The 18,336-nt window shown below is 44.0% G+C and overlaps 1 protein-coding gene across 4 annotated transcripts; it reads right to left on the reverse strand.

The window, feature by feature from the left end:
• Positions 1-306: 306 nt before the first annotated feature.
• On the reverse strand, positions 307-17,443 carry ppfibp1a (PPFIA binding protein 1a). Of its 4 annotated transcripts, none has more exons than XM_077005094.1 (26): positions 17,206-17,443; positions 13,015-13,087; positions 12,034-12,239; positions 9,898-9,987; positions 9,464-9,577; positions 9,196-9,300; positions 8,168-8,260; positions 7,469-7,586; positions 6,949-7,010; positions 6,618-6,702; positions 6,197-6,303; positions 5,793-5,872; positions 5,581-5,635; positions 5,018-5,177; positions 4,698-4,730; positions 3,688-3,817; positions 3,260-3,403; positions 3,003-3,153; positions 2,792-2,903; positions 2,517-2,605; positions 2,310-2,432; positions 2,080-2,205; positions 1,739-1,927; positions 1,369-1,527; positions 1,127-1,192; positions 307-891 (listed from the first exon to the last, which is right to left on the reverse strand). In XM_077005094.1, exons 2-26 carry the CDS (start codon positions 13,076-13,078, stop codon positions 808-810), a joined length of 2,745 nt encoding a protein of 914 aa, XP_076861209.1. In that variant the 5' UTR covers positions 13,079-13,087; positions 17,206-17,443; the 3' UTR covers positions 307-807. The 4 variants fall into 4 exon arrangements, with proteins under 4 accessions (XP_076861209.1, XP_076861210.1, XP_076861212.1 ...); XM_077005095.1 differs by lacking the exon at positions 17,206-17,443 and adding an exon at positions 16,463-16,751; XM_077005097.1 differs by lacking the exon at positions 4,698-4,730 and having other exon boundaries at positions 17,206-17,442.
• Between the last annotated feature and the right edge of the window lie 893 nt (positions 17,444-18,336).

The following is an 18,336-nucleotide window of genomic DNA, read 5'->3' on the forward strand; positions in this document are numbered from 1 at the left end:
GGCAAAAAAAGCTCAGGACATAATGGGGACCTGATAATGGGGAGAGGAGGTGCCGTGCTGTGTAACTCCACATGTGATAAGGACCTGATAGGGGCTGTTTGCCATAGGGTGTCATGAGTAAAAACACATGTGCAGATAAACAGAATTTAGAACATTAGGGACACAAGTGCTATGGAGATACCATCAAGTAGCATACCAAACACAGCAGCCTGATGGATACATGTCAGTGTGCACTTCCTGGCAGAGGTGAAAGTGTTTGAAACATTTCTCCTGATGCTTTGAAGGGAGTAGACAAGACTACCAGACTGACACAGATTAAGAATATTACCTTTATTGACTTAATTCATAAAACAGCACAAATAACGGGGACACTGATATGGTTGTAGCATAACCTGAATGGTTACCATATCCCCCCTCCCAATGCACCTCCCAAGTATTAAGGTGATTATATTATCACATGCAACAATACGCAGGAGACGTGTGGGCTAAAGTATGGAGAATAAGAAAGGGCAAAGATCCCAAACTACCGTACGAATAAAAAAATAACAAGAATGTTTTCTGATCAGTCATTTGTGGTCTTTGGTTTTTGTTTGGCACAATTTCTTATAAATACTGAAACACTGTATATACTGCAGATGCAATAAATAATACACTGAAGGTATTCCACCACATGCTTTATAGATCTGTGATGCTCTCCACAGGTGGTGCTGTGTACACATCTTCAGTGGTAGAGGTCACAGTACTGTGTGGAGCAGATTGGGAAGGTCTTGGTGCATGTCGACGACCTTTTGACGATGGTTCGGTTTTTCATGCGCTGGACTCGTCTGCGGCGCTCATGTCGGGAGAGTGAGAAGTTATCTCCGTGAAGAGCTCGTCCTCCGTCAGCATGTTCTAGTTACGTCATAGGCAAGACAGCAGGAGTCAAGAAGAATGTACACCCAACATAGTGCAGTCCAAAACACACCAACAGGCCATTGACTTATGTTAAAGGAAGCATTTAATGGCCAAATTCTGCCCTCCCCTTTTTTACACAATAACATTGCCCTCAAGCAATGATATCGTAACATGTAAAACAATGATTTGCTAAGATTTGGTGGGTTATGGTGTGCGTTAAATAGCATCTTACAGTCAGGTTGTTGATCCCTTCCGAGAAGGCTCCTATCTGCCTCACTGTGCCCTCAGAATCCTCCATCTACAGCACAGAGATGGTCTCAGGAATAATAACTATACAGCAATTTTGTCGGTTCACAAGAAAACAGCAACTGTTCCGTGCAATCCAAACACCAGGAAACTAGACACCCAAGTATGACCACGGGCCCAACTGGTACTGCTGCAGGGGCATGTTTGCCTGAACCGAAGTGTGGGCACCTGCTCCAGCTGGTCCAGCTGGTTCCTGTAGATGTGCAGTCGCGTGTTGAAGCTGCTGCCCTTGGGCATCTGCATGTCCATGGGGCACACGTACTCGTCGCTCTCCTCCTGACGCCTCCGTCGCAGCGTCCCGAACCCCCCGAATGACAGGCGCCTCGGCTGCAGCGACAGGGGGGCAATGGTGGTGTTAGGGAGAGGGCAGCATCACTTCTAGCTCTGCACTTGATGGGTTTTGCACTGGTTAGCCGACTCAAACCCTGAAACCCCACCGTAACACTCCGAGACATCAACATGTGCTGCTGCTGTGATCTGTCCAAGTGAGCAATGTTAAGAAATGCCAAGGCTCAGGAACAGGAAAAGCCATGTGTACCTTAACTCTGGCTGTGGCGGTGAGGGGCGTATAGTCGGGGTTCTCCAGACACTCCTGCTTGAGTCTCTGCTCCTCGGCACCGATGAGGAGGTGGAAGTGGGTGGCCAGGTGGCGCCTCAGTAGCGTTTTGCTAGGTGGGATGTTCAGGAGGAGAGCCATGGTCTCCACGTTGAACCGTGGCTCCAGAACCTAACCAGAGGAACAAAACATGGGACCTGAACTGTGAGAATCTACCCCATTCCAAAAAAACATCCCATCTGCTGCCCCCGACTCTTTCATTCCTCTGTACCGAAGCACCACTCCACCTCCTCCCACACCTCCCCTCTATCCTCTCTCCTCACCATCAGGCCTCCATGGACACCGCTCCCTCTGAGGTTGGGCGCGTACTCCGCCAGGTCCACGGAGCGCAACCACTCCATCACTCTATGATTGGTCCACTGGCACACCTCCGCTGGCGTGACGTTACTCTGCGCGCACAGGAGCAGGCACGGGCTTGGCTCTCGGCAAGCACAAAGAGCAGAAATGCATCGGCCCACGAGCAACATGGCGTGTGAGTGGCGGGGGTGATCACCTCGTCGGAAGGCCTGCGCCGGAGGCAGCTGGGATCGTAGCTGTTGATCCGCAGGACCTGGATGGCCCTCTTGATGCTGAGATGGTGAAGAACACTGCCCACCTTCATAGCCAACAGGTTGTCCTGCCCAGAGAGTGTTAAACATTACCGCTGGTTTACATATGGTGGCACAAAACGAGATTATGGGACACGAAAAACATAACCTACTACAGTCATGTAGTGAAGCATGCGTCCATCCACCCGACCCTCTTCAAACTGGGACTTGTACTGGGGCAGGCCAATATCGTCAAGCCACCCTAGAGAGAGAGGAGAGAGGAGAGAGAGAGAGAGAGAGAGAGAGACACAGAGAGACACAGACACTTATTTATAAGGCCTCCTGATCCCGTATCCTCTCAACCTTGTGCCATATTCGCCTGGTGCGCGTTACTGAAATCAGCGACGCAACATTACACAACCGCACGTGTGGTGCAATGGTTACTCACGAGTGACCCAGTTGAAATCCAGCTTGCCCATGGAGTCGTCCTCCTCCGAGCCCAGCGTCTGAAGAGCCAGCTGCAGCTTCTTTCTGTGGAGAGGGTGCCGAATGCCCAGCTCCTATAGTGCACGCAGAAGCAGGCATAATGGAATCGTTACCACCTGCAGATGCGCCCTCACTCCAGCAGGGGGCGGATGGCAAAACGAGGATTATTTGACCTTTTCGAGGTAGTGCGGCGAGGCGTTTAGGAGCGTGCTCCCCGAGCTGATGCACTGCTGGACCTGGCTCACGTACAGGCCCAGTCCCTGCTCCTGAAGCCATGCGCACACCTGCTCTTTAGACCAGCGCGTGAACGGCAAGTCCCGCTCACTGCAAAATACGGGCAAGTGAATAAAAACAGGGCGCAAGAAAACTCAACAGGAACCCCCCGGGAATGTGTTCTTTAAATAGCACAAGATGCACGAGCCCCATTTACTTTTGGTTGCTGCATTCTTTTTGTTGCCCTAGGTCACGTGACCAGCCCAGCCTGGGCCCGGCTGTAGCTCTGACTCCGCCCCTCCTGAACTCTGACTCAGGAACATCGTCCAGGTTAAAGGAGGTGGACTGGCTCTTTCTCATCCTGGGGGGAGAGAAGCAAATGTATTCTTTCACTTCAAAGTGTTTTTAAAATAATTAAGTGCAAAATGAGTGCTTGCCAGTGGAGAAAATTTTATATTCGTTTAGCCCCAGAAGAGTTTCCACTACATGTATAACTCAAAGCATTACGGTACTTTGGTAAATTTTGCTCCCTACAACAGAGCGGCAGACTAGGAAAATTCCTCAGGCATGACAATGGAAATATGAACAAATGTTTTTATAGTGTGCGAAAGATAGAACTGCTGACAGAAACAGAGCGAGACTCACATTCCTAAAAACTTTCGAATCCCCTTTGCCTTCTTCTTGCTCTCAGGTGAGCATGTCTCCTCCTCTTTGGGTTTGGGGGATGGAGCTCCTGCCAGATCTAGGTGTTCATTCCTCTTCTGCTCAGCCTCAGCTGCTGAAAATTACCCAGAATGCCCTGCATGTTTGTACCAAGGCCTCTCTTCCCATGAGATGTCAATTTGACGACTACCGCTCCTATAAAAGTTCATGCAAAGCAAATAAAGCTGAGCCTGCAAGTTGCTGGTTGCTGCCTGTTCTATCTGGACCCAGAAGCTTAAGGAACAGAAACACGGGGGGGGGGGGGGGCTGGGGCACTTATGGCCTGGACTAGGACTTTACTATCTCATAACCTTTTGCTTTCTCTAATCGTTTAATCGAAAGACAAAGGCATGTACAATCTGTGAAGCCATACAGGAAACCCCTGCCAAAAAAAAGGATCACTTACAACAGCCCATGGCCTCTGTACTACTACAGCGCACAGGCCGCACATGCAGATAACGCAGTTTCATCACTTCATCTCGGCTCTTCAAGATAGAAGTGGGAGTTAAATGCAGCTGCCAACTCAGGGGGCTCTACGGCATCGTTGCAGATGCAGTCAGCATTGGGCAGGGGCAGAAGACAGCTGTTTAAGCTCTTTGAGGTCAACTGTGAGGATGTGACGAGGTGACGCAGTTCAAAGTTCACTTCTGACCCAGGTCTCGTCCCAGTTTGAGACCCTTCTTAAAGCATGCAGTAGGCCCACTATTAACGGAAGGAGCTAAATCTCTGCTGAACGTTTTGCAGGCACCGTGTCCCATCCTCTTACATAAACAACTGTCTCATCCCTGCTGCCAACTGGCGGCCAATTTATTGTTGATCCAAGATCCGATTCAGCCACAAGCTTCCACTCTTACCCATGTGGAAGCAAATCAGGCAAACGAGATCATGAGTCAGCAATCAATGGCCACGTTAATATCCGAGCCGCCATCCGGCAGGCCAGACATGTACTGTACCTAACATGGGTGCACTCGCGCTCCGCTCACGGTCTTCCAATCACATCAGAGGACAGACGAGACACATAGAATGAACAGAGGAACAAGACAGACGCAGACAAACATTCCAGAATTCATCTGCTTACTCCTGACACAAGGACTGAACCGCACACAGGCCAAACACCCACACAAACAGTTTATATAAACACTCGAGACATAACACAGAAACAGACAGCTGGATGGCACATGGACGGAGGTCATATACATGCACTTCTTCATACGTGACCTTTTCTGGCCAGCTAATCAGTGGGTAGATGCAGACCCAGGGCATGGCGGCTCACCCAGGTTTGGAGTGCTGGATGTGCTCTTCCCGGCCCGGGACCTGAAGAAGCCCCGGCCAAAAGAGGAGCGGCTTTTCTTGGTGCCGAAGCGCTCGGCCTCCCCTGGGTGCGGAGGAGAGGGCGAGGGTTCTGGGAAACTGTCGTCCTTCCCAGACTGAAGCTGAGAAGGGAGTAGATAAATGGTGGATTACTGACCAGAGTTACAAAACCACCACCACCAAGACACTCAGCAGTGTCTGATATTAGGATCACTTTTGCACAATTTACAACTAGAATGGTTTAGACCGTATGTGTTTAAACTAATTCACAACAGAGTTGATGTATTACTAGCTCCTTATAATTCAGATATGCTCAACAAGAGAGATATAGTTAATGGATCAACTGGTATGACTGAATAGAATGCCAGCAATACAAGATAGAGTCAGAACAAAAGGTTTTATCTTGTAGAACCATTTACAAACAGCAGAGGGCACTAAAGGCCTTAAATTCTTTCAGTGTTAGAAAAACCTTAGACTCAGAATTGAAACCTTTTTTTGTAAGAAAGGTATATTTAGAGTCAATACCTCCTCCCTGTTGACAGGAGAGGCTGAACCTTCCAACCCAAGCACCTCAGAGGAACTGCAATCACAAAAAGTCCAAAAATAACTATTATTATACACATGCCATATAATTAGAATATTTTTGTGAATTCAAAACCCTGCAGCTGGGTTTTAGTGAAGATTCTGCTTTGGCATTTGAACCCAGACATGTGATGTGTTCTGGAGAGCTGGCAGACCTGTGTGGTCCCTGCTCTCCCTCCGGTTGGGTAGAGGGTGCAAACTCTGGGACAAGTTCGGTGCACGGAATCACTTGAGGCTGAGAGAGATGCGCACACACACACACACACATGGAGAGGGAGTCAGGGTATCTGTAGGTGACAATAACCTTGGGTGTACTTCAGATAATCCCAAATAAAAAAATCCAAGAACAAGAATCTCAGTTAACATGCAAACAAACACCTTTTCAAAACACCCAAGTCCAAAAGTCCAATTATAATCCCATGTCAGTTCAAAACAATGTGAAATACTCGTAAGGCTCGAAGACAAAGGAGTTGGACAGTCATGTTCTAAAGGAAGTCAGGAGAACATCCTGTGCATACAGCAGTGTGTGCGCACGTGTTTGAGATGGTGGGGGCCAGACCTCATCAGTCTCTGGTGCGTCTCCTGGGGAGGAGGTTTCCGTCAGGACGGCAGCTGCAGATGACCCTCCACACAGTCCTACCTCAGCATCCTCCTCTACGGCCCTGTCTGACAGTGGAGCAGACACGCTAGCAGGACAGGGCAAGTGGCACACCACAAATCACACTAAGGCATGATTAAAACATTTAAAAAAATAAAAAATAACTATGCCTGGGATCTTAAAAGTGAGGTATGAACATTTGAACTTAACTGTGTAAAGTAAAAACAAGGCCTCAGAGGATACGCGGTCATAGAAAGTTTTTTTTTTCTTTTTTGTTTTATGCCCCAGTGTAAAACATTTCATGACCAGGAATTATGTCCTGCTAGATCTGCAGTCAAGCTGAGGTCCTGTATGGTAGAAACAGCCCTAAGCAAACTCTGACCTGTCTGTCCCGGTTCTGAGCCAACAATGTCCTGCAGTATCCCCAAGTTCATCAGGGACTGCTGCAGCTCTTCAATCTTACGATCCTGATGGGAAGAAAACAAACATTTTTATAAATATATATGTAATGCAGCTGACATTTAGGCACAGAACTGTTCCAGTAAACTAGGAACCATGGGCAGTACAAGAAAAAGATCAATCGGTTGATAATGATTCACAACCAATGCCTCGCGAGCGGAGCAGACGTCTGCACACCAACTCAAGCCTAATTGACCGGACTCATTTAAATGGTGCTAGGGATAATGAGAGTTCAGTTTATGTTGGAAGCTTACCTTCACCACATTAACTGCCATTAAAGACTCGACTGTCTGCTTCATCCTCTGCACCTCTGTGTCTGAAGATACACAGCACATTCCGTACAGAACAGGCAGAACACAAAATAAGAATTTAGCAAATGCGTATGGTTTGTTGTTCTTGAGGATGCAAAAATATATAGAACTATATGATGAGTTAAGCAAAACCACTGAGGCTCTATGCCAAATTATAATCTGGAATTTGCCAGTTATGGACATGCTATCTACAGTTTAAGCCTCTTTTCATTAGTTGTGTTGTACATATCAGTAACAGTTATTGTGGATGGCTGACTGTAATAAATAAGAAGAGATTATGTGCATGGTGCAAGAATGTTGCCAGTTTCAGAATGTCATGTCTGGACATGCAAGATATGAAGGTATTGTGGAGAATGCACACGTACACATCTACTGAAGTCCTCTTTCTGCACGAGGCACTAAAGCAACGAGAAGGCTGACCTGAGATCAGGACCATGCTAATTACAATAAATATATACGCTACCTTTATCTCTGATCTGGGCTGTGTTTGAGATCATGACCTCAGGTACTGTCCGGTCCTTCAGTCTCCTTAGCTCTCGGTCCCTCTCCTCCAGCAGGTTCTGGAAGGTCATCAGCTCATCCTGGTCAAAAAGTAGACTCCTTAAAAGTTCGATATCTAACTGTACCGCGCACAAAGCTGCTGGCAATCACATGCATGTAATCTGATTTTGCACTGACTTCGGTTGGAAGCCCCATAAATGTTGAACTTTGTGAAAGAAAGGAACATTTACATAAATGAATAATCAAAAATCTCAGAGTGGACTGTAGCAGAGGAGTATTTAGAGATAGGAAGTATCCCTATGAAATCAGAAAGCAAAGAGATGGATAGAAGGATAAGAATCAGAGAACAGTGATGGCCAGAAACATCCAAACTACCAGTCTGCAGTTCATTACTCCAGAGAGTGCACCTGAATTGCCTGTACTGATGCACAGGGAATCTCGGGTATTTACAGCAATCGGGAGAGAAAAGAGGAGAGATGTGCAGGACAGATATGGCAGTCTCTGAAAGCGTTAGGGTAAAGGAGCATTAGGTAAAGGTCCTGAGATGATCCATGAGTGGTCTACAGCATGCAGACTGGAGAGTGTTATTCTCTTGTCTGCATCACAGGTCTCCAGTGCTGCTACGAGTGTGAATTAGTGCCAGAACACAAAGCACTCTTACTTTGGTCACGATCAGGCTCCGTTCCTGCTGCGCTTTCTCAGCCTCCAGAGCAGCGACCCTGAGGTGCATGTTGCTGAGCTCCTGATAGAGACCCTGGAGCCACAGACAGAGCACACGAAAATAAGGAGGATGCAAATGCACTGGTATTGGCTAAAGCCCCGTCATGATCTAGAAACATCCTTCAAAATAGTTTTCGAGGTTTGCTGGAGGTTTGACTCATCAATGGATGAGCGTTGCGTAAACGCAGGTGCGTCGGCGAAAGCAAGCCACAAATGTAAAGAACTACTGGAGCAATTCGTAAGTGCAGTTCACAACTGTGAATATTATGGGATTACATTCACAATAAAACACAGAAAGCATCTTTCAGGTCATCCGTCACTTAGAAGTCTAGCCCATCCCTTCAGGCCATGGCTGCTTTGTGGTTTTGGAGACTACCCTCTTGGAGTAAAGATCCCCACGTCCTCCTAATACGAGGTGGCAGTGAAAGGGCGGTGGTGGTGTAGCCTCAGTTGGAGTGAAGTGAATGGGCTTTATGGCAGGAAATGGCTCAAGATCTCAACACCTTGCTCATACTTTTGCTTGGACAGAGTCAAGGGTTTTAAGTAGCTGCACATGTCACTAGTAAGAAGATAATGGTCAGCCCCAGTGTTTGGTTTTAATGTTTTATTGCAATGTGAGTTATGTTTAAGGGTATAAAGTGAATTATTATCGCTTCCCATGCTGCTATGTGACTTCTTGGCAAATAGCAAATCCTTGCAAATATTTGCTATTTAATGGTCTGAAAGAAAACTGGAGCTGCAATTGGTTGTGTGAGAATTTAATAAGAAATGTGAAATAAATAAATGAAAATGTGCAATTCTGAATGCCAAATACAGCTTTGAACAGAATCAAGTCAGATGACTGACTGGCATTTGTGTAAATGAATAGCGCTGAATGAGTGAAAAAAATGTTATGATTTTTCATTGCTAAATCAAATCAAATCAAATCTATAGTGACTCCATTTAAACATTTTAATGGTGTGACTGTACCTCACTCTCCCCCGTTGTCTCAGTTGCCAGCTTCAGTTTCAGACTGGATACCTCAGTCAACAACTCCAGTTTCTGGGTCTCCAGTGAACTTCTGCTGAGGAGTTCCTGTGAAGCACAGTGAGGAGTGGATCACTGCAGTTTAATCATCATGTATGCGAACAATCAAAAGATTGAAATAAAAAAATATTAGTATATTCTAAAAATCAGTTTCCCCCATATATACTTATAATAACAAACTACCATATAAAACATTTACATGGATGCATACCTGCTGTAGTAATTCTTCAGTGGCAGTAAGTTTCATCTGGTGTTCCTCAAGACACATCTCTAGGTCCTTTATTTTTTCTCCCTGGACCTCCACCTGGTCTGTAAGAACGCTCACCTAAGGCCAGAGGGTACAACATGAACAATACACTGTGCAGTAGGACCCTGCACGGCAGGAGCAGCAGGACTTAAACGAAGACACATGGCATCATCAACACAAAGCCCCAAAGCTATGTCCGTAGTAGTAGAATTTTATTTTCACTCTAAACATGACTTAAAAGCCAGGTCCATGAGGTGCTCCTCATCTGTAACGACTGGAGCACATTACATGTGGTAGTAGGCTGTAGGAGTGGGAGACTCACAAAGCAATACAGTGTGCAGAAAGATTACCAAACAAATCTGTCGAAGGCCATATACACAAGTGTCTTGTCTACTCACCTGAAGCACCAGACATTCCTTGTCACTCTCTAGACGGGAGAGTTGATCCTGATAGAGCCTGTCCCCTACTGCAGATCCATGACCATTCATCTACAAACACATGAAACAAACGCAGTTTTAAACCAAACTAAACAGACATAGCAATGGAGCTTTTGGAAAGTTCAGATAAACACAAGCAAAAGGGATTCTGATGTAGTAATGGACCATCACGGTAAGGTGATTTATGTTGTATGTCAAACTGAAGCCAGGAGACATTAAATAGAAAGAAAGGAAAGCCTCTTCAAAGAGCATGTGGGTTTAATTGCATATTCTACTGCTGCTGAGAAATGTTAGTCACAGGCCAATTCCCAAATGACTCGTCTTATCTTCAAGTGATGTATTAATATAAGAATCATACCTCTGATGCTATTGAACAGTGTGCCAAGAGATTTGATGATTGAGTTATTGGTCATATACAGAGTCTGCATACCTCATTAACTATCCTAACCTTTGAAATTTTCAAAAGGCCACCAGCACACAGCAAGATGACCTAGCAAGGATTAAATGACCATACAGAGGCAAATATCGAACTGGCCTTACAAAGAAATCACATGCTATAGACCACAGTCACAAGAGAGTCCAAGAGTTTAACATGAATGAGATGCAGGTCTTTCAACTCTCATACAAAATGGCTTTAGGAAGGCAAGCAGACAGACAGTCACACCTACTACGACGAGATGTTAAGGACCTAATTAGATACGTCTGAACTAAGACTAAACTGCACTAAACCACATGAAAGATTGAAGAGAGCAGTGAAATAGTTAACAGACACATCATTGGTTTGGCTGCCTGTACTGCTGGAAGGTCACGTTTGGGTCAGACTGCATGAGACTATTCCTTATGCAGAACACTATTTCAAGCCAAAAGTGTGAAGGTGAACAGCCAGTATCCATGTTTCTTAACAACAGTATAAATGCTCTTCAGCATGAATCACGAAACAAATATGTGAGATACTGTAATTCAAAGCAAATGGTGTTTCCATAAAACAGTAACTATGTTTAAAACAAACAAATACACATTAAATCCAAGAACCTTGTTAAAGAATAATGAATAGTGGTGACTAAAATGCAACCTAGCAGCTAGGAAAGATTTTGACCAATCATAGATCTCTGGGTCTGGGTCTGTCTCTTTATGGGAGTTAAATCTACTTTAAATTTAATGTGTATATTTTTCCTATGCAGAAATCCAAAGTCAACACAGTTGCCTACATTTCAATACCTTCATTCAATGGTGCAAAATAATAAATAAAAAAAATACTTATGCTACTGTAATGGAGTATTGATTTTATAATAGTAATAGTATATGAATATGAACCTCATCCATACTTTGCTCTGCTAGGCTAGTCTCTATTTGGCATACCTTTTCTTGTAGGGGCGTTTTTAAATATAAAGTGTAGGTGTAGTGTAATGTTAAATAGAAAAAGGGTATACTTGCTATTTAGCCAAAAACCCATTTGTGAGAAGAAATGTGACAGTTTTTGCAGCATCATGCACAGAATCACATACATTTGTGAGATTTTGATTCTGGATATGATAACCTAATTATATATGATTTCTGTTGATAACTTAAACAGTAAATGCTTTTTACAGAAGTTACACAACACAAATCATACACATGTTCAGTGTTTTGGGCCCTGAGAATCAAGGATGGCATTACTCTATCCCTCCAATCACAGTGACACTGGCAGGTGTGGATATACGTGTGGTCATGCTTGCAGACCAGGCTGGTTAGGGGCTTCCTTCAAGGGTGTTCAGCTGCCCTGTGTAACAGCGTGGGCAGCAGTTAAAAAAAAAGTGATATGTTAGAGGAAGCACGTGATTGTCTATACTTGGTTGGTAACTGTCCCATGACTGGGGAAAGCTAGCTAGCGGATGGATGGAAATTGGTATAACAGCTTAAATTGAATTATGGAAGAAAGAATTTATATAAATATAAAAAGGACATAACCATAAGGAAAGTCTAAACCCAAAGCTAAAAACTAACATCCTGGAAAATCCTAACCAACTGTCTAAAATATTGCTCTGACATTTCCAGTTTGCCAAGTCATGATGTTAAATACTTCACTACATCCATCCAGTCAACTTCCTTCCCACTCACCAGTCTGCCCTGTAGCCACTCGACCAGGCACTCTGCTGTGGTGGTAGGCACCTGGCCCCGAAGGCTCTCCCTCTCCTCCACATCCATCAGGTCTAGCGCCCCCCGCAGGTCCTCCAGCAGGTGCAGGGCTCGCAGGCTGCCCAGAAATGGTGACGTGGGCGACTGACAGTCAAACAGGCCATTGGAATAGTCCATGGCCTTTGAGCCTAGAGTGGACCAAGGATATATGGTTACTGGACTGAACTTTAGGGTATTATATATATTGGCCCAAAACCAATAGCTTAGAAAAAGCAAAAGAATGAGAAAAAAAATACAGCAAACAAAATGGAGGAGATACACCAGGTCTACGGTCACTATGGGTTGTTAAGATCAGATGATTTAAACATTGGCATGTGCAGCTCTGCAATTACAGGAGTCAGTGGAAAAGCACAAGTCCTGCAAAGCTCCAATTCATGCAGCAAATATTTTAATTCTTTCTGCTGCTTCGCTAACATTCCCAGGGAAGGAGAGTATTGTGTAGGCAGACTGGATAAGCATTAGATTTCTTCAGTGCTGAGCCAGTGGAAAATCTACATAATGTCTCTGAGTAAACCTTTAATGCCTGGGCAGGAGGCATCAACACACAATCATGCAGAAAGCGGCCGTTTCACCCCGTTTGCCACCGAGGTGGTAAGTGATTTGAAAGGCATATTCCTTTGGCCTCTTATGCATTAGGCTGTGATGTGAAGTGCTTTCATAGGGAAATTTTTGCCCACTACAGAAGTGCTAACATTGAAGGGTACACATGCGGTACACACCAATCTATTTCTGGTATTAGAATCTCACACAGTAATCCAGCTGGTGGATTATTAATCAGATGAATGCGTGCATAAATCATACTCCATAATGCTGAGCTCACACTTTAATAATTTATCTGTCCAAGCACATGTAAGTATGTAATTGTATTCATGAATATATCGTTCCAGCAGTGCTGTAGCTTACCAGCAATGATGCCATCCATCTGCTCCAAGGCTGCTGCCAACATCTCACTGGCATCTGAGATCATTTTGCAGACCTACAAATACATCAGTAGTGAGAATTGAAAAGAAAAAAAGTTTTTAAATGTAAAAGATTGCTCTTCTGCAACATTAAATACTCCCCAAGAAACTACCAGCACCTGTAGATCCCCTTAAAAATGGACAAACATTCAAATCAAGAAAATATCCACTTCTCCAAGCTGTCATCCATGAAACCAAATCGTGCTACTAAAAAAAAAAAACACTCCCCACAAAATGAAACAGAAGTGCTTTGCAGAATAAAGGACTCTCCTCCCAGGACCAGTCCGCTCTGTTTGCTGGTGGCTGGAATGATTGGAATTCCAGACTCCCAGAGGTGGTATTCCCAGGCACCCAACCCCACAGGCTTTCTAGCTCACGGAGGCCCTTTTTTGCTTCTAAGCCCAGTCTAAGGGGTCAGATGACGGATACAAACATCCTGTTATTATAATTGAAAATCTGTGGGGGTAGGACAGACACTGCATACCAAACACACACCCAAAACAAAGGCACAAACAAGATGCCTGATCTAAAATGTTTTCCTAATTGAGGACCATGGATGCATGAAATAGACACGCCCCATTTTTAATTCTCATTTTTAATTCTTTGAATTATTTTAATATAAAGTGTAAACAAGTGGATGCAGAGAAAGAATCTGATGCTGTTTAAATAGCCATCATGCAAAGAATGTGTGGAATGAATAATTTTAGTATCAGAATGAAATTCAGAGATAGAGATAGAGGATAGATGTTCAGGACGAGGCATAACTGGACAAACAGTGGGGACTGCAGTCAATCTACATGGAAGCTCTTAAATTGACCCATTTAAGCGCAGACCTCCAGACCCGTGTGCATCAATGGTCACTTTTGACTGAGCACCTTACAATTTAAAATTCAGCTCTGATGTTGAAGATTTGTGGGGGAGTCAATCATGAAATGAGTCTAAAAAGCCTGCAGTGTATGCCTAGAATTAGGATAAAGGCCCTGAATTAAACCATTTAAGAGGCAGAGAGAAGCCGAAGAAAATCTCTCCATCTAACACAGAACACTTTGTGTGTCCCATTACCCAACAACCCCCAAGGGCACACACTGGGACATGCTTCATTTTCTCTCCAAAGAACAGTCTCTCTGGCTTGCAGTTCCACCAGTCACCAAACATCTAGGAGCTGGAAGTGGATGCAACAACCATTGTGGTGTGTTTAAGCATCGACCTGGACACCTCACATCTCAAATGGAGAAATCAACAGGATCTTTGCATAACACTATGAAGTGATACAAATTGACATGATAAGAATTGATGATTTGCTCATGATAAAAGCTAAATATATCCAGTAACCAAGGTAAAGACTTCTTGTTGAAATTGTAGCTAGGGTGAATGTTTGCCCCACCCTGGCACCATGGCTTTCTTTCATTTCTCAGGTTGTATTGGCAAAAGTTCTATTTCTCCAGGGCCAAAGCTCTATTTGGGCAGCTGCTGGCATCACATCCTTAAGGAAAGCCCTGAACCTAGCATTTTTCCCTGCCAACTAGCACAGCCCATTTTTGAAACTGAATAGCTTTGGTCTGTTTTGACAATGTCAAGTAAAATAAAGAGAGTATAGAAGCAGCCACAAGGAGAATAGAGTAGAACCACTCTGCCCTTTCCTGAAGCCTCTCCTTCTCATCTCGTCATTGAAGAGGAGTACTTGTGCACAAAGACTAAAGTGTGAACGACTACTGCGGAGTATGTTAGGAGCAATGTGACACCACCAGAGGCACTGGCCTGTCCAAGAAACCTTTGGACTACCTAAGAAAAGCTGCAATGGAAAATTTTGAATAAAAGAAAACAAAGTCCTGAAAACATTTTCCTGTAACGAATTCAAGGGACATCAATACACACATAAGCGTATCTTTCCAACGAGCGAATACAACACTGCAGGGCCTTTTGGAACCCATTTTTGATGGTGCAGCATGAATCTCTTTGACAGGTCGGTACCACCACGCACCAACTCCATGACCCATATGACCTGCTCTGCTAACGGTAACAGCCCCACCACCACCCGGAGATTCCTGAAAACCTCCTCCAGATGTGCTCCAGCTCACATACCTCGCAATCACACACACTCCACCAGCAGGCCCTTCAACTTCATATAAACATAGATAGCACACAAAGCTTCCTCCTACATGCACCCCCATCTTCTCTCTCTCTCTCGCTCTCTCCCCGTTTTTAACTCAGCAGAAGTACAATAATAGCATATAGCATGTCCTCTCAAATGATTTCTTACCAAATTCCTTCAGGAGGGGCTGTCCCATTTGGCAGAGTGCCAATGGTGCCAAACAGTACAAAAGGTAGAAGTAATTTCTGCTTATTTACATAGTTTGACATTGGCCAGATGTGGAGATAGGGGGAGGGTGGTTTGAAAGAAAAACAATCCCATGCCTCTGCCATTACCCAAACTGTTGCTCATCACACACACACACACACACACACACACACACACACACACACACACACACACACACACACACACACACACACACACACACACAGAGCAAATGTTCCTTCTGTATTCCTTATAGCAAACTACAGATGTGGCACACCTTCAGCAGAGAACAGTTCATAGTTTTTGAACCTCCATCTCAGCTCCTCAGGTAATAAGCATCTCAGCACACAGAGGTTCCAAGTCTCACTTGCTGCTGCGTTCCCACTGTAATGTCTGAATCCAGCAAAGTTTCACAGCACAATTTCTGTGAGAATTCTCAATGAACGATGTGCATCTAAAAAGAAAAAAGATAACTGTAATAGGTGTTCTGTCCAAAGGTGTTAATGTATATATACAAGAGAGCTGAAAGAACAATGCTTGTCTGAAAGAGTCCTAACCACAGTCCTCAAACGGAGTCAAACCCAAGACACAAACCCAAGCACAAACACCCTTTGTTCCCCAGTCACATGTAGACAGAGAGATCTACACACATCCTTTTCCAGAAGATAAACAACAAAGATCTTGGAAAACAGAGGATCTCTAACAGAACCAGAAGTCAAGCAGGATGAGCTGGGCCAAGCAATGTATTCATCATAGTCCACATGTCTGCATTTCCTATTATGGTTGTGCTACACAGTCACACTCCTATAGGCTCAGAATGCAGCACTTGGTGACAAGTCAACAGCCTTTTGAGAACACTCAATGTCCTGCAAGCAAAGTAGACCAACTGACAAGATGAGCAGTTGCACTGATCTGATTCGTTCACACAAGTTAGAAATCTGGAGAAGAGACAGGAAATAGCTGACCCTTGGTTCATGTGACCCCAAGCCATTGGGGACCCTGCACCACTGGAATCAAAAGAAACAGTCCATGCCACATGATCTTGCAACTAGATAGACACGAGAGAAAGAAAGAATTGTGCAAAAATGATTACCTCCAAAGATCTTCAGGATTAAGTGTGAGTGGGGCCTGTTTTTAAAGATCAGGTGACATTTGGTACAGAGTACACCATCAACCTCAGCTTTTTCTTACAGCAAATTACAAAGAGAACGGGATGGGTAAATCTGGTACACATAAACTGGAGTTAGGAGTGGTTTAGTCTACTGAAATTGTAAAACAAACATTGTTTCCATATTGAAATAACTGTCGTCTAGAGACAGTTATTGTCTGTGTACAAGGACGTCGAGGGAAACTCGAAGTCAGCCGGTTTCCTTCCTGTTAAATCTGCGTGAATGAATGCAGCTCTGCTCAATTAACAATGCAGTGATACACAACCAACATGTGAAGTCAATACTCTATTTTAAGATCAGCGCTTGAATTACCTATAGACTACCAGACCCGGAACAGCTGTTTACGATTATTGATAAACTGAATATGACTGTTTATCAAAGCTGACCCCTCAGTTAACAAACACTCGTTTATATTTACTCACCCGCTTTTACTTAGGCTAATTTAAAAATAGTTTTAGTTTTATAGTAAACCTAATCTTATCTGTCTGTATCTAAACAAATAACTACTTACGGAATTACTCAACGGTTTACAATCCCCCCAAAAGAATTTTAACACTTAGGGATGAAATCCGCAAGTGGCGCTTACAGAAGCACAAAACGCAAACGATAATTTAGTAATCACATAAGTTAAATCTTCACGCGTGTCTTTTCATAGCAAACGACTCACCCTTTTGCCTCTTGGTTACTGTAAATTTAGGTTATTCAAACACTTTTGTTTTATTAGACTTATCCGGCGTGTCCTCTCAAGCCCACTCCAGTATCCCCTATATCCTTCATATCCATTTAAAGTTTCTTGGCAGTTGGGAGAGCAGCCCGCTGTAGACGCCGCGCTCCTCCGGACATTTGAAAGTTTCTGGACGTTCTGCGTCTGTTCGGCCGTCTGACTGAAACTCCTTCCAATTGGTAATTGGCAACTGAGCATGCGCGGTTCCCAACACAGATTTACCCTTAGACTTCAGGCTTATTTAGAATGAAGCTCTGTTGTAGGTCTCCAATTTAAACTGGAGAGTTTCGAACTGGGTCGGCTACAAACTTTGTTTACAATAAGCATAGCCCAGTAACCGGTTTAACAAACTTTAATCGTAAAGTTGAACTCTCACTTGACCGACCTTCATGTGGCATACAGAATGTCATCGTTAGAATTAGAGTTTGAGTTAGAATTTTGTCTATCGAGGTCAATAAAGTCAGATTAGCGCTCTCCTTACTGTAAGAGCTGTCATGAGGTCAAAGCTGATCATAAAATAAATGATACAGAGTTGAGCTTTTGTCTTTATTCATTTTTTATTCAACACAATTCAAAACAGCCTTGGTTGGCAAATACAATGTGAAAGTATTAAAGTATAATAACATTTTAAAACGGTAAGTCATATTTTGCTAATGGTTACTTATCATTGTAGTCGGGCTGTAAACCAGCGCATGTAGTTAATTGAGTTTTTTCATCACAGAGGATTAATGGATGGTGGGGTCTAAAAATGTGGTGGACACCAAATGCGACCTTTCACAGAAGCAAAAGACCTTTTCTGAACAGTGAACACCATATAACCAGTAGTAGCCAGGAAGTATTCAGGATTTAACCTTGCATTCTCGTGTTACGAGGGCCATTTAAATGGGCATGCTGCATTCTTTGGATTTAGCACGCAGATTAGTAAAGGAAGTCTATGTTGCACCCATTACACTACCACGTGCGGAGTCACAAACACGAGCATAAATGAGAGTTGTCACATTCTTTATTAACGCTGATCCGTTTGACAGTGTTTAAGCTGAGATGCTGGTTAAGACTTTTGTCATGAGGCTGTCA

Source organism: Brachyhypopomus gauderio, chromosome 5 (genome assembly GCF_052324685.1).
Source record: "Brachyhypopomus gauderio isolate BG-103 chromosome 5, BGAUD_0.2, whole genome shotgun sequence".
Taxonomy (NCBI): Eukaryota; Metazoa; Chordata; class Actinopteri; order Gymnotiformes; family Hypopomidae; genus Brachyhypopomus; species Brachyhypopomus gauderio.

Bases quoted from the DNA above. Each gene is read 5' to 3' on its own strand.
- ppfibp1a (XM_077005094.1), bottom strand. From the start codon at position 13,078: ATGATCTCAGATGCCAGTGAGATGTTGGCAGCAGCCTTGGAGCAGATG. The intron at 3,154-3,259 runs GTAAATGGGGCT...CGTATTTTGCAG, and splicing joins AAAGAATGCAGCAACCAAAA to TGAGCGGGACTTGCCGTTCA. The intron at 892-1,126 runs GTAAGATGCTAT...TGACGTAACTAG, and splicing joins AAGGGATCAACAACCTGACT to AACATGCTGACGGAGGACGA.